Here is a 16,370-nt window from a genome sequence, read left to right on the forward strand (position 1 = left end):
TCTTCCAGTCAGCTTAAGGGCACTTAAATGCCATTCTGTTGGCTCCTTCTTATAAAATTCCTTTATAAGTGATTTGGATAGACAGTATCTATATTGTTTTCATTTTTTTGCCTAACTGGTAGCATCGCAACTTTTAAATAAAAATGAATCCTTTTTGTAGAGTGTGAGGTCATAGAACAAAATACTTTTCTCCCTTTTTATCTATTATCTTTTTTGAGACTAACATACCCTGATACCAAGTACAGTCCTGACTCACTTACAGATATCCTAAAATCCTAAGCAGGATATTGATTTTTAATGAACCCCTAAGAGAGAGGATTTATCCCAGGAATGCAAGAATGGATCAACAGTAAGAAATTCGTTTTTGTAATTAACTCTCATACTGCATGAAAAAAAAAACCTGTAACTATTTTTAAGGGTGTCAGTTAAAGTATTTGATAAAATTTAATAACCATTCCTGTTTTTATAAGAGCTCTAAAAATTAAAGGATTTCCTTAAGTTGATAAAAAATGTTCACCATATAGTAGAAACTCGCAGTAAATATCATACCTTATGCTGTAAATAAGATACATTCCCTGTAATTTGGAAATAAAACAAGGATGTCCACTGTCATTGCCACAGATCACCATGGTAGATAACTACCAAATCAGCCAGATAGGAAATATGCCTACATAATAATGACAGGAAATGTGAATTGAATGAAATAATTTCTGTAAGTTTTGTGATGAGTAAAAACAAGTGGGGTTTTATTTTGTAAGGAGTTTTAAATATTGATTCTTCATTTTAATTTAGTATACACTTCCACTGGAGCTGATAAACCAACAGAATCTGACAGAATGGATAGAAATATTAAAGACTGTTGTGAATAGAGATGTACCCAATGTAAGTCTCTATATGTTTTCTTACATTACTAAACATAAATGTTTGATTACCTTTTGAGAACTTACATAATTTGTGATGCAAATTTTTCCAGATAAAGAGATGCCATTGTGTTTGTTATATATGTGCATATATTAAGGAAAAATTGTGAAGGGTTATTTCATATTACTGTTTAAGTGCTTGTGTATATCTGTTTATTTCATCTTAATTCTTCTGTTTCTTCGCAGGTTTTAGTTTCATCACTTCACATAGTTACAGATTTGTTTGTGATGGGAACTTGTAAGATCTGTTCTCTTAGAAACCTCCAAATGTATAATACTATATTGTTAACTTTAGTTACTATGTGGTACATTACATCTCCAGAACTTATCTTAACTAACTGGAAGTTTATAGCTTTTGACCCCCTTCTTAAACTTACTGTGGTAATCATTTCACAGTACATACAAATCATTAATGTTGTACACGTTAAACTAATACAATGTTATATATCAAGTATATATCTCAAAAAAAAAGGAAAAAGAGCCCATAGCTAGATTTTGGCCTAAAAATTTGTCAGATACCCATGTACAGGGTAAGAATTTGATTTATAAGTTGTTCAAACTGTAGTTAGTTACAGTTAGTTTGTAAAAGCCACTTGCTCTTTAAAATAACTTGATAGAGATATAACTTGCATACCATAAAAACTCACTCTTTCAAGGTGTATAATTCAATGGTTTTTTTTTTTTTTTTAATAATTATTTTTTATTGAAGGGTAGTTGACACACAGTATTACATTACATGAGTTTCAAGTGTACAACACAGTGGTAGAACATTTATATACATAATTCTAGGTTCCAGCTATCACCCTACCAGGCTGTTACAATATCTTGACTATATTCCTTATGCTATACATTACATCCCGGTTACTAATTTATTTTACCATTGGAAGTCTGTCCTTTTTTTTTTTTTTTTTTTTTTTTTTTGTGAGGGCATCTCTCATATTTATTGATCAAATGGTTGTTAACGACAATAAAATTCTGTATAGGGGAGTCAATGCTCAATGCACAATCATTATTCCACCCCAAGCCTAATTTTTGTCAGTCTCCAATCTTCTGAGGCATAACAGACAAGTTCTTACATGTAGAACAAATTCTTACATAATGAATAAGTTACATAGTGAACAGTACAAGGGCAGTCATCACAGAAACTTTCGGTTTTGCTCATGCATTATGAACTATAAACAGTCAGTTCAAATATGAATACTCATTTGGTTTTTCTACTTGATTTATATGTGGATACCACATTTCTCTCTTTATTATTATTATTTTTAATAAAATGCTGAAGTGGTAGGTAGATACAAGATAAAGGTAGAAAACATAGTTTAGTGTTGTAAGAGAGCACATGTAGATGATCAGGTGTGTGCCTGTAGACTATGTGTTAATCCAAGCTAGACCAGGGCAATAAAACATCCACGTATGCAGAAGATTTCTCTCAGAACGGGGGGGTGAGGTTCTAAGCCTCACCTCTGTTGATCCCCAATTTCTCACCTGATGGCCCCCCTGCGACTGTGCCTGTCTTAGGTTGTTCCTCCCTTGAGGAATCTTACCCGTCTCTGGCTAACCAGTCATCTTCCGGGGCCATACAGGGAAATGTGAAGTTGGTAAGTGAGAGAGAAGCCTTATTGTTTGAAAAAGTTAGCTTTTTACTTCTTTGCATATTTATGCCCTGTGGCTTCTATGCCCAGCATTTGTCTTGAGGTATCTTTACCACTTGGAAGAATTATGATACTCGGTAAATTTGATATGAGGCACGAATTCTATTTAAGGGTTGTAATTAGGAAGGAAGAAGAAAAGCTATAGAAGTAGCAGGCGGAAGAAAACATGGGAAGATTGATTATTTCTTTGATATATCTTCTTGTAGAGTAACTTCAGCATGTATAGGTTTTAAGCTACTACTTAAATTGCACACACACATTAACATAATAGGAGTATAGTTACATAACCAAAGCATATCTGTAATTACCAGCCATCTGCAGTGAAACCAAGAAAACCAGTTAGGCACCTTAGGCATTTGTGAAAACTTATCTATGATATGGTGGATATTGTCCAAATGAACTTGAACAGTCTGAGAGAAATCAGACAAATTAAAACAACCCATTCCTGGGGACTGTTCACATGCCATATGTTCTTTTAACAATAAATAGTTTGTAGTTGTAAGACTTTGGAGCGCTACAATTTGCACTTCTCCAAATTCTTGGTTGAGTTCCAACAGTATAGATCCAGTCCAATTTTGTTGTTTTACTGTATGCACAGGCCAGCTTCGATATCTCCTTCCTCATTCCCATGGCAGGTACAGGAACTGGTGGGATGAGTGCATCTACAGCTGTAGCAGTGCGTGGATCTTTGTTGGGGTTTTTTGATGATCATCTTCTGGCATGAGTCTTCCAGAGGGTGCAGATGTTGGAAGTTCTTTTTCATATCGTATCTTAGTTCATTTTCGGGGTAGCCCAATTAGGCTTTGATCCTCTGTATAAACACAAACAGACCCTTTGCCTACACTTTTATATGCCCTTTATACCCTTGTGTAGAACTCGTTGGAGGTCACCACACAGGAACTGCCCTTTTTTTTTTTTTTTTTCTATCACTAATCTACACTTACATGACGAATATTATGTTTACTAGGCTCTCCCCTATACCAGGTCTCCCCTATAAACCCCTTTACAGTCACTGTCCATCAGCATAGCAAAATGTTGTAGAATCACTACTTGCCTTCTCTGTGTTGTACAGCCCTCCCTTTTCTCCTACCCCCCCATGCATGCTGATCTTAATACCCCCCTACTTCTCCCCCCCTTATCCCTCCCTACCCACCCATCCTCCCCAGTCCCTTTCCCTTTGGTACCTGTTAGTCCATTCTTGAGTTCTGTGATTCTGCTGCTGTTTTGTTCCTTCAGTTTTTCCTTTGTTCTTATATTCCACAGATAAGTGAAATCATTTGGTATTTCTCTTTCTCCGCTTGGCTTGTTTCACTGAGCATAATACCCTCCAGCTCCATCCATGTTGCTGCAAATGATTGGATTTGCCCTTTTCTTATAGCTGAGTAGTATTCCATTGTGTATATGTACCACATCTTCTTTATCCATTCATCTATTGATGGACATTTAGGTTGCTTCCAATTCTTGGCTATTGTAAATAGTGCTGCAATAAACATAGGGGTGCATCTGTCTTTCTCAAACTTGATTGCTGCATTCTTAGGGTAAATTCCTAGGAGTGCAATTCCTGGGTCAAATGGTAAGTCTGTTTTGAGCATTTTGATGTACCTCCATACTGCTTTCCACAATGGTTGAACTAACTTACATTCCCACCAGCAGTGTAGGAGGGTTCCCCTTTCTCCACAGCCTCGCCAACATTTGTTGTTGTTTGTCTTTTGGATGGCAGCCATCCTTACTGGTGTGAGGTGATACCTCATTGTAGTTTTAATTTGCATTTCTCTGATAATTAGCGATGTGGAGCATCTTTTCATGTGTCTGTTGGCCATCTGTATTTCTTTTTTGGAGAACTGTCTGTTCAGTTCCTCTGCCCATTTTTTAATTGGGTTATTTGTTTTTTGTTTGTTGAGGCGTGTGAGCTCCTTATATATTCTGGACGTCAAGCCTTTATCGGATGTGTCATTTTCAAATATATTCTCCCATACTGTAGGGATCCTTCTTGTTCTATTGATGGTGTCTTTTGCTGTACAGAAGCTTTTCAGCTTAATATAGTCCCACTTACTCATTTTTGCTGTTGTTTTCCTTGCCCGGGGAGATATGTTCAAGAAGAGGTCACTCATGTTTATGTCTAAGAGGTTTTCGCCTATGTTTTCTTCCAGGAGTTTAATGGTTTCATGGCTTACATTCAGGTCTTTGATCCATTTTGAGTTTACTTTTGTATATGGGGTTAGACAATGGTCCAGTTTCATTCTCCTACATGTAGCTGTCCAGTTTTGCCAGCACCACCTGTTGAAGAGACTGTCATTTCGCCATTGTATGTCCATGGCTCCTTTATCAAATATTAATTGACCATATATGTCTGGGTTAATGTCTGGATTCTCTAGTCTGTTCCATTGGTCTGTGGCTCTGCTCTTGTGCCAGTACCAAATTGTCTTGATTACTATGGCTTTATAGTAGAGCTTGAAGTTGGGGAGTGAGATCCCCCCTACTTTATTCTTCTTTCTCAGGATTGCTTTGGCTATTCGGGGTCTTTGGTGTTTCCATATGAATTTTTGAATTATTTGTTCCAGTTCATTGAAGAATGTTGCTGGTAGTTTCATAGGGATTGCATCAAATCTGTATATTGCTTTGGGCAGGATGGCCATTTTAACGATATTAATTCTTCCTAGCCACGAGCATGGGATGAGTTTCCATCTGTTAGTGTCCCCTTTAATTTCTCTTAAGAGTGACTTGTAGTTTTCAGAGTATAAGTCTTTCACTTCCTTGGTTAGGTTTATTCCTAGGTATTTTATTTTTTTTGATGCAATTGTGAATGGAGTTGTTTTCCTGATTTCTCTCTCTGTTGGTTCATTGTTAGTATATAGGAAAGCCACAGATTTCTGTGTGTTGATTTTGTATCCTGCAACTTTGCTGTATTCCGATATCAGTTCTAGTAGTTTTGGGGTGGAGTCTTTAGGGTTTTTTATGTACAGTATCATGTCATCTGCAAATAGTGACAGTTTAACTTCTTCTTTACCAATCTGGATTCCTTGTATTTCTTTATTCTGTCTGATTGCCGTGGCTAGGACCTCCAGCACTATGTTAAACAACAGTGGAGAGAGTGGGCATCCCTGTCTAGTTCCCGATCTCAGAGGAAATGCTTTCAGCTTCTCGCTGTTCAATATAATGTTGGCTGTGGGTTTATCATAGATGGCCTTTATTATGTTGAGGTACTTGCCCTCTATTCCCATTTTGCTGAGAGTTTTTAACATGAATGGATGTTGAACTTTGTCAAATGCTTTTTCAGCATCTATGGAGATGATCATGTGGTTTTTGTCTTTCTTTTTGTTGATGTGGTGGATGATGTTGATGGACTTTCGAATGTTGTACCATCCTTGCATCCCTGGAATGAATCCCACTTGGTCATGGTGTATGATCCTTTTGATGTATTTTTGAATTCGGTTTGCTAATATTTTGTTGAGTATTTTTGCATCTACGTTCATCAGGGATATTGGTCTGTAGTTTTCTTTTTTGGTGGGGTCTTTGCCTGGTTTTGGTATTAGGGTGATGTTAGCTTCATAGAATGAGTTTGGGAGTATCCCCTCCTCCTCTATTTTTTGGAAGACTTTAAGGAGAATGGGTATTATGTCTTCCCTGTATGTCTGATAAAATTCCGAGGTAAATCCATCTGGCCCGGGGGTTTTGTTCTTTGGTAGTTTTTTGATTACCTCTTCAATTTCATTGCTGGTAATTGGTCTGTTTAGATTTTCTGTTTCTTCCTGGGTCAATCTTGGAAGGTTATATTTTTCTAGGAAGTTGTCCATTTCTCCTAGGTTTCCCAGCTTGTTAGCATATAGGTTTTCATAGTATTCTCCAATAATTCTTTGCATTTCTGTGGGGTCCGTCGTGATTTTTCCTTTCTCGTTTCTGATACTGCTGATTTGTGTTGACTCTCTTTTCTTCTTAATAAGTCTGGCTAGAGGCTTATCTATTTTGTTTATTTTCTCGAAGAACCAGCTCTTGGTTTCATTGATTTTTGCTATTGTTTTATTCTTCTCAATTTTATTTATTTCTTCTCTGATCTTTATTATGTCCCTCCTTCTGCTGACCTTAGGCCTCATCTGCTCTTCTTTTTCCAATTTCGCTAATTGTGACATTAGACCATTCATTTGGGATTGCTCTTCCTTTTTTAAATATGCTTGGATTGCTATATACTTTCCTCTTAAGACTGCTTTTGCTGTGTCCCACAGAAGTTGGGGCTTAGTGTTGTTGTTGTCATTTGTTTCCATATATTGCTGTATCTCCATTTTGATTTGGTCATTGATCCATTGATTATTTAGGAGCGTGTTGTTAAGCCTCCATGTGTTCGTGAGCCTCTTTGCTTTCTTTGTACAGTTTATTTCTAGTTTTATGCCTTTGTGGTCTGAAAAGTTGGTTGGTAGGATTTCAATCTTTTGGAATTTTCTGAGGCTCTTTTTGTGGCCTAGTATGTGGTCTATTCTGGAGAATGTTCCATGTGCACTTGAGAAGAATGTATATCCCGCTGCTTTTGGATGTAGAGTTCTATAGATGTCTATTAGGTCCATCTGCTCTACTGTGTTGTTCAGCGCTTCCGTGTCCTTACTTATTTTCTGCCCAGTGGATCTATCCTTTGGGGTGAGTGGTGTGTTGAAGTCTCCTAGAATGAATGCATTGCAGTCTATATCCCCCTTTAGTTCTGTTAGTATTTGTTTCACATATGCTGGTGCTCCTGTGTTGGGTGCATATATATTTAGAATGGTTATATCCTCTTGTTTGACTGAGCCCTTTATCATTATGTAGTGTCCTTCTTTATCTCTTGTTACTTTCTTTGTTTTGAAGTCTATTTTGTCTGATATTAGTACTGCAACCCCTGCTTTCTTCTCACTGTGGTTTGCTTGAAATATGTTTTTCCATCCCTTGACTTTTAGTCTGTACATGTCTTTGGGTTTGAGGTGAGTTTCTTGTAAGCAGCATATAGATGGGTCTTGCTTTTTTATCCATTCTGTTACTCTGTGTCTTTTGATTGGTGCATTCAACCCATTAACATTTAGGGTGACTATTGAAAGATATGTACTTATTGCCATTGCAGGCTTTAAATTCGTGGTTACCAAAGGTTCAAGGTTAGCCTCTTTAGTATCTTACTGCCTAACTTAGCTCGCTCATTGAGCTGTTATATACACTGTCTGGAGATTCTTTTCTTCTCTCCCTTCTTGTTCCTCCTCCTCCATTCTTCATATGTTGGGTGTCTTGTGCTGTGCTCTTTCTAGGAGTGCTCCCATCTAGAGCAGTCCCTGTAAGATGTTCTGTAGAGGTGGTTTGTGGAAAGCAAATTCCCTCAGCTTTTGTTTGTCTGGGAATTGTTTAATCCCACCGTCATATTTGAATGATAGTCGTGCTGGATACAGTATCCTTGGTTCAAGGCCCTTCTGTTTCATTGTATTAAATATATCATGCCATTCTCTTCTGGCCTGTAGGGTTTCTGTTGAGAAATCTGACGTTAGCCTGATGGGTTTCCCTTTATAGGTGACCTTTTTCTCTCTAGCTGCCTTTAACACTCTTTCCTTGTCCTTGATCTTTGCTATTTTAATTATTATGTGTCTTGGTGTTGCCCTTCTTGGATCCTTTCTGTTGGGGGTTCTGTGTATTTCCGTGGTCTGTTTGATTACTTCCTCCCCCAGTGTGGGGAAGTTTTCAGCAATTATTTCTTCTAAGATACTTTCCATCTCTTTGCCTCTCTCTTCTTCTTCTGGGACCCCTATAATACGGATATTGCTCCTTTTAGATTGGTCACACAGTTCTCTTAATATTGTTTCATTCCTGGAGATCCTTTTGTCTCTCTCTATGTCAGCTTCCATGCGTTCCTGTTCTCTGATTTCAATTCCATCAATGGCCTCTTGCATTCTATCCATTCTGCTTATAAACCCTTCCAGAGTTTGTTTCATTTCTGCGATCTCCTTTCTGGCATCTGTGATCTCTTTCCGGACTTCATCCCATTTTTCTTGCGTATTTCTCTGCATCTCTGTCAGCATGTTTATGATTCTTATTTTGAATTCTTTGTCAGGAAGACTGGTTAGGTCTGTCTCCTTCTCTGGTGTTGTCTCTGTGATCTTTGTCTGCCTGTAGCTTTGCCTTTTCATGGTGATAGGAATAGTCTGCAGAACTGGGACGAGTGACGGCTGGAAGGACTTCCTTTCTTGTTGGTTTGTGGCCCTCCTCTCCTGGGAGAACAGCGGCCTCTAGTGGTTTGTGCTGCACAGCTGCGCACAGACAGGGTTTCTGCTTCCTGCCCGGCTGCTATGGAGTTAATCTCTGCTGTTGCTGTGGGCGTGGCCTGGCTCGGGCAGCTACTCCAAAATGGTGGAGTCGCGTTGGAGCAGGAGCTGCTGGGAGGCTATTTATCTCCGTAAGGGGCCTCCCTGCTCCCTGCAGCCCAGGGGTTAGGGTGCCCAGAGGTCCCGGATTCCCTACCTCTGGATTAAGTGGCCCGCCCTGCCCCTTTAAGACTTCCAAAAAGCACCCGCCAAAACAAAACAACGACCACAAAAAAAAAACAAGAAAAAAAATTTTTTTAATTAAAAAAAAAAAAAATTTTTTTAATTAAAAAAAAAAAGGTGGTCGTTCGTTTTTCTTTATTCTCCGGTGCCAGCCTCAGGCCTCTGCTCACCGGTCTTTCTGCCCTGTTTCCCTAATATTGGGGTCCCTGTCCCTTTAAGACTTCCAAACAGCGCTCGCCAAAACAAAGCAGCAAAAAAGCAAAAAAAAAAAATGGTCGCGCGCTTTTCTTATGTCCTCTGTCGCCCAGCCTCCAGTGCCTGCTCACTGTTCTTGCTGCCCTGTTTTCCCAGTATCGAGGGCCCTGCACTCTGGCCCGGATGGCTGGGGCTGGGTGTTCGGCAGCCCTGGGCTCCGTCTCCCTCCCGCTCTGCCTGCTCTTCTCCCGCCGGGAGCTGGGGGGAGGGGCGCTCGGCTCCCGCGGGGCCGGGGCTTGTATCTTACCCCCTTCGCGAGGCGCTGGGTTCTCTCAGGTGTGGATGTGGTCTGGATATTGTCCTGTGTCCTCTGGTCTTTATTCTAGGAAGGGTTGTCTTTGTTATATTTTCATAGATATATGTTGTTTTGGGAGGAGATTTCCGCTGCTCTACTCACGCCGCCATCTTCCGCCCCCTTCCTCAATGGTTTTTAATACATACAGAATTGTCCAATTGTTGTTTTTCATGTAATCACATTCTTAAAATTAACCACAAGTTTTCTTTATAGTTTTCTAGAGAGGTAGGAGAATTTATAAGTCCTGAATACTACTAGTGTGCCTATGAATTTATTTTAAACAGAGACATGGGAGGATTATGTAATTTGTCCAACCAACATAATTTTATTAGTGGCATAAGTGAGACCAGCCTTCTGTTTTGTAGCTTATCACTTAAATTTTTATTTTAAACAAAAAGTGCAGAAGAAATAAATAGAACATTTCTCCCATTCCAGTTGGTATGGAACTAATTTGATATGTATTTTTCTGCACGTGTTTAATAGGTATGGAGTATTACTTAAAGTTTACACATATATAATCTGTACCTTTTATTGGTATAATTTACAATCATAAACATGTATATATTATTAGTAAACACTTCAGTGAATTCAGTTACATGTACTCATGTAACCATCACTTAGACCGTTTGCTTATGGCTGGTTCTAGTCATCCCTACCATCACCATTCTCATTTCTAGCCCTATAGATTAGTTTTGCCTTGTATAAAACTACTTTTTTGTATTTCTTTTGTGTAATATATTTATAAGGTGTATTCATGGTGTGTTGCAGTAGTATGTTCCTTTTTATTGCCAAGTAGTATTCCATTGCATGGCTATATTACAATTTATTTTCCCATTTACAAGTTGGCCATCTGGGTGGTTTAGGGATTTTAGTATTACAGATAAAGCTGTTATGAGTATGAATGGTCTTACAACAAGTCTTTTTGTGATCACGTATTTTCATTTTGCTTGAGTAAATACCGAAGAATGAAATTGGGTCGTAAGGTTGGTGTATACTTAACTTAATAAATAAATAAGTTCTAAAGTGGTTGCACCATTGCTCTCACTGGCTATTTATAGAAATTTTAATTGCTCCAGTTTAACTTCCTTATCGTGACTTAAAAATATGTCATGAATGTCTTAGGTCATATATAATGATCCAGTCCATTCTTTTAATGGGTGTTTAGTAGTCTTTTATGGGTGTTACATAATTAAACATCCCCTTCTTAATGAATGTTTAGATTCTTGGCAGTTTTTCACAATTACAAATAGTTTTGTAAATGAATATTCTTATATATATATATATATATATCTTTGTGTATTTATAGTAATACTTCTGAAATGGAGTTTCAGAAGTATTACTGCCCTCTTGATTTGAACTATACTAGTTTTCATTCAGCTAATTGCTATGGCCTTGACTTTATATAATTTGGATCTTAGCTAAAATGTTTGGGTTTAAGCTTTTATAAGAATTTTTAAAAGCATATCATTTGTAACTAAGTAAAGTAGTGAAGCAGTGAAAGTGCCTTTTATGTAAGGTTAGTACTTTGCCAAATCTAGCCTTTTGTTATGAAAGGCCAACGCTGAAGGAGCGTTCATGTTTTTGTGAATCTGTTCTCATTTAATGCTGTTCCTCTTAGGATTGTATCGTCTCTTACTTGTCATTAAGTAAATGTCTCTTTAAAGGAAACACTTCAAGTTGAAGAAGATGATAGACCTGAGTTACCATGGTGGAAATGTAAGAAATGGGCTTTACATATACTAGCAAGGCTTTTTGAAAGGTAAGCTCCTCTTGATTTATGATGATTCAAGTATTTTTTTCAAGCTTTTGGTTTTTTAAGTATTGAAAAAAAGCATTATTTTTTAAAATGGGCATTTTAATGTTCTTTTAGGTATGGAAGTCCTGGCAATGTTTCCAAGGAGTATAATGAGTTTGCTGAAGTATTTCTGAAGGCATTTGCTGTTGGTGTCCAGCAAGTGAGTCTAAGATAATTTTTCTAAGTAGAAATATAACATTATCGGCTTAATTTCTGTCTTGCTTATTTATAGTTGTTTTGGCATCCAAGGATTGCACATAGCAATCTTTAACATTTTGAACCCTGTAGCAGTTCTGAGACATTTTTGAGACCACTTTATACTCTTACATTATTGAGAACCCTAATAAGCTTCCATTTATGTGGCTTATACTTAGTGATATTTGTCATATTATAAATTAAAGCAAAATTTAACAGTATTAATTCATTTAAAAATAACCTATCACAATATTAACATAAAATGCATGTTTTTTGTTATAAATTACTATCTTTCAAAATGGTAAATTTTTAGCAAGAGGAAATGGCATTGTTACGCATTTTCGTGTTTTGTGACATTGATAGGCATTGGTTGTGGATCTTTTGACCCATTTGAATGGGTCTTTTATGCATACACGATTTTATAACATCTTAACACTGGTCATTTAGAAAATGTTGACTCATTGAGTTAATGCAGATTTTGCCAATGTTAATACGTTTCATTATGTAATTAAAAATGCATTTGTTAATATCACTGCTGATTTCATCAGAAATAGCTTTAAATATGGTAAAGCTATCAGGTGTATCCAAGTGTTGGGGTTGACATGTCAAGAATTTAAGTTTTGCTTGAAAGCTCAGATTTTAGCACCAATTATATGTTATCAGTTTTCCTTAAAGTGACATGTTCATTTTGTTTTTTGAGAAAATAAGGTCATATACACAAATCTAAATAACCCTAATTTGTCTGTTACAAACTATATGATAGCATTTGATGGAAAAAGCTATTATTTCAGCTTTTCTTCCAAATGTACTTTGGTGTAGGTAGTGCTATATGTATACTTCCCATTTAACAATATTTATAATATCTCTGGTTCTTTAAGGGCATTCTTAAGGAAAGCTTGTTTACAGTTATGTGACTGAAAAGAATGTGATGATTGCTGGTACAATTTAGTGACACTCCTTCGATACATGTTAAGACAGAAGTTTTACTGCATCACTTTTATTCCACTGGTGCAAATGTCAACATCGTAGAAAGGTCAAATAACTTCTTAGCATTGTTAAGAAAATAGTTTTGACCTCTCGGGCCTTCTGAGGTCTGTGGGACCACATTTTGACAATTGCTGTTCTGAAATGTTAAGTAGAATTAGAACTCTTGGCAGGCATTAAACAGGTGGTAATAGTTTGGGTAAGATTCTCCTAAAAGGTAACTTTAATAATAATATAGGGCTGTCTCTGAATATCATGTAAGTAGTATCTGGTTTTCTCTTCATTTTATACTAAACCAAAGCTAATCTTTGACACAGTATTACTTCACTTTGCCTTTTTAAATTATTTGGGACTAAATATGCTTCTTCAATACATAATTTTAAAAATTGCTTTCTTTTTAAGAAAATATGATGGTGGTTTTATGATGAACTGGGTGTTAAGATAAACATCAGATATTTTTGCTGGCTTAACAAATGGTTAAGATTTCTATTTAAACTTTGTTTTTTGATCAAAAATTTTTTTTCAAAGGTTCTATTGAAGGTGTTATATCAGTACAAGGAGAAGCAATATATGGCTCCTCGAGTTTTACAACAGACATTAAATTATATTAATCAAGGAGTTTCTCATGCCCTCACCTGGAAGAATCTGAAGCCTCATATACAAGTAATAATTTTCTATCTGAAATGTTTTTGAAGAAAAAAATAGTGGAAATCACATTAAGTACCATAAAGGTTGAAAAAGGCAAATTTTTTTTTTTACTTACGTTACTGAGTTCTGGCAATTGTTTAGCAAGTATAGTAGAACAATGAAATACAACACCTTGACATAAATTTGTAAAAGGTATTTTGTGTGAATATTCAGATTATCTTTTAATCTGAAGCTGGTATCTTAAATCTTGCCTTTTAAATTCTTACTGTTGGCTTATATGTAGGTAACATTTTAGTCATGTAATTTGGAGTAAGAAAAGGAGTTTCACCAGATTAGTTTTGAGGATAATTAGCTGATGTACTATTTCTATGAGTAATTCATTTGCTTTATTCAGAACTAGGATTTGATGGGCTAATCTTTCATATTGTGTTTTCTTAGAATATTTAATTGCTACCTGAGTATATATATGTCTTATTTTATAATTATTTGTTGCACAGAGGTTAAGAATATATGCATTGACAGTTGATCTGAGAATGCGTTAAACGGATTGCTAAAGTTTGATACATCAAAGCTTTAAGAAATGTATTGTATCTTTTGTTACAGCTCTTAACAGAAGTTTGAATGTTTAAATTTGGAGACTGACTTAAGGATGTTAATTTCTTAACTTTTAAATTACAGGGCATTATCCAAGATGTTATTTTTCCATTGATGTGCTATACAGATGCTGACGAGGAACTTTGGCAAGAAGACCCTTATGAATATATACGCATGAAGTTTGGTAAGGACTTAACTTTTTTTTTTTAGGAATAAAATATGTCATTTAAGGTTGTGTGTAGTAAATGTTGTAGGGGCCTTTGGTACTCTTTTTTGTTGTAACTTTGGTACTGAAAAATTTATTTTAATGTAATTTATCTGTTGTTTAGACTTTGCGGGAGGGCTATTCATTACTTATAGGCATTTGATTATGTTAATCTTCATTTTTAGCAGACACAAATACAGTAGTGTTACTAAGTTATTATTCTTGGATGTGCTTCTGGCACCTCTCAATACTTAGAAATTCAAGATTATACCTTAACACTAAGTGTCTCAACTATATTTTTGGATCTCCTGTCAGTCATCACATATGTGTGGGAATTGAGAAGACCTATACTGGAATCTAGAGTTGCTTGGAACTAAAGAAGTGTAATTTACCTAATGTTGAGTATTAGTCTTTCTTCTTACCAATATCTTAAGTACTTTTAGTAGATTGTACTTTTGTCACTCTATTTTGAAAATTCTAGTTTTGTGTAAAAGAAAATAATCATTAGGAGAGACTTGTGGTTTAACATTTAATTTGTACAGAAAAGACATGGAATTAGGGTTTTGTAAAATTATATGGGGATCCTGGGTTCATTTTCATACTCGACTTGCATGAAGATTTAGCAAAATGTTAAGGTCCTTATTTTTTTACCAAGCATAACTTGAAGTTATGTAAAAATGTTTGTTGAAGAAATTGAAGCTACTGTTTTTGTTTTCTATGTTGATTTTAAATTTATTCTCTAGATGTGTTTGAAGACTTCATTTCTCCTACCACTGCTGCCCAGACGCTTTTATTTACAGCCTGTAGTAAGAGGAAAGAGGTAGGTTACTTAATGTGTGGATAACTTTTGCTCTAATACTGAAAATCCATTCAGATTTATAGTTTTTAAGGTAAATTATTTTTTATTGTTTTTTAATGTTCATTGGAATATAAAGTACTGCTTTTTTCTCTTTTAACTTAGGTTCTGCAAAAGACTATGGGATTTTGCTACCAGATTCTTACAGAACCAAATGCTGATCCTCGAAAAAAAGATGGAGCCCTGCATATGATTGGCTCTTTAGCTGAAATACTTCTGAAGGTATTTCTTTCATGTGTGTGCATGGAAGTAGTTTACTTTAATAATAGCTTTATTGAGACACAATTCACATACTATACAGTTTCCCCATTTAAAGTGTAAATTCAGTTGTTTTTCTTACATTCACAGAGCTGTGCAACTGTCACGTCTTAATTCCAAAACATTTTCATCACCCCAAATAGAAACCTTGTTAGTAGTCACTCCCCAATTTCTTCTAAATTTCCCAACCTTAAACTACCTCTAATTTACTTTTTGTCTGCTCTTTTGATATGCCTGTTCTGGACATTTCATATAAATGGAGTGAGATAACATATGGTCCTTTATGAGTATTTCCTTTCACTTAGCTGCAGTATTTTCAGAGTTCATCTATGTTGTAGCCGGAGTTAGTACTTAATTCTTTTTTACTGCCAAATAATATTCTTTTGTGGTGTACCACATTTCATTTATCCATTCATTAGTTGGTGAACATTTTGAGTTGTTTCCACTTTCTGTTGTGCACAGTGGAGATACAAACATTTGAGTACATGTGCTTTATGTGGACATGCTTTCATTTCTCTTGGGTAGTAAATATATAGGAGTCAAATTGCTGATGATATTCTGAGAAACTGCCACACTGTTTTCTAAAGTGGCTGTACAATTTTATTTTCACCAGCAGTATATGATGGTTCTAGTTTCTATGTCCTCACCAACACTCTTATTTATTTTATCATAGCCATCCTAGTTGATGGCAAATGACACTGAGAATATTTTCATGTGCTTATTAGCCATTGTGTATCTTGGGAGAAATGTCTATTCAAATCTTCTGTCCACTTTTTAATTGGGTTATTTTGTCTCTATTGAATTGTTAAGAGTTCTAAATACTGGACTTTTTTCATATATGTGATTTGCATGCATTTTCTGCTATTCTGTAAGTTATCTTTTTACTTTGTTGATGGTGTCCTTTGAAGTCTAAGTTGATAAAGTTTTGAAATGATGTCCAGTTTATATTTTCTTCTGTTACTTGTGCTGAAGGTACTTTTTGCATGAGTTATTTTCATGTTGCAAGATAATTGTAAAATAGTAGGGCTTTTTCTTCTCAAGAAATTGATATTCAAAGAAATTTATAAACATGAATGCATCCATTCACAGCCTAGGAACACATGCTTTGAAAGAATTTCTTGTAAAGAATGACTGGTTAGATTAATGTTTAGAAACCTCAACTTATTTGTACATCTTGAGTCTGACTTCTTCATAAATATGATGTGATTATGTTTCTGGTTTAAACTTC

General features: G+C 35.9%; 1 protein-coding gene across 2 annotated transcripts in view; it reads left to right on the plus strand.

The window, feature by feature from the left end:
* IPO7 (importin 7) overlaps nt 1-16,370 on the plus strand; it is a 64,398-nt gene that overhangs the window by 25,794 nt on the left and 22,234 nt on the right. For both annotated transcript variants that reach the window (XM_036892325.2, XM_057507355.1), the window contains exons 6-12: nt 793-882; nt 11,272-11,366; nt 11,478-11,562; nt 13,110-13,244; nt 13,908-14,007; nt 14,772-14,848; nt 14,990-15,106. In XM_036892325.2, the coding sequence (XP_036748220.2) occupies nt 793-882; nt 11,272-11,366; nt 11,478-11,562; nt 13,110-13,244; nt 13,908-14,007; nt 14,772-14,848; nt 14,990-15,106 (699 nt within the window). The remainder of the gene's footprint in view (nt 1-792; nt 883-11,271; nt 11,367-11,477; nt 11,563-13,109; nt 13,245-13,907; nt 14,008-14,771; nt 14,849-14,989; nt 15,107-16,370) is intronic.

The sequence above is a fragment of the Manis pentadactyla genome, chromosome 9 (genome assembly GCF_030020395.1).
Source record: "Manis pentadactyla isolate mManPen7 chromosome 9, mManPen7.hap1, whole genome shotgun sequence".
Classification (NCBI taxonomy): domain Eukaryota; kingdom Metazoa; phylum Chordata; class Mammalia; order Pholidota; family Manidae; genus Manis; species Manis pentadactyla.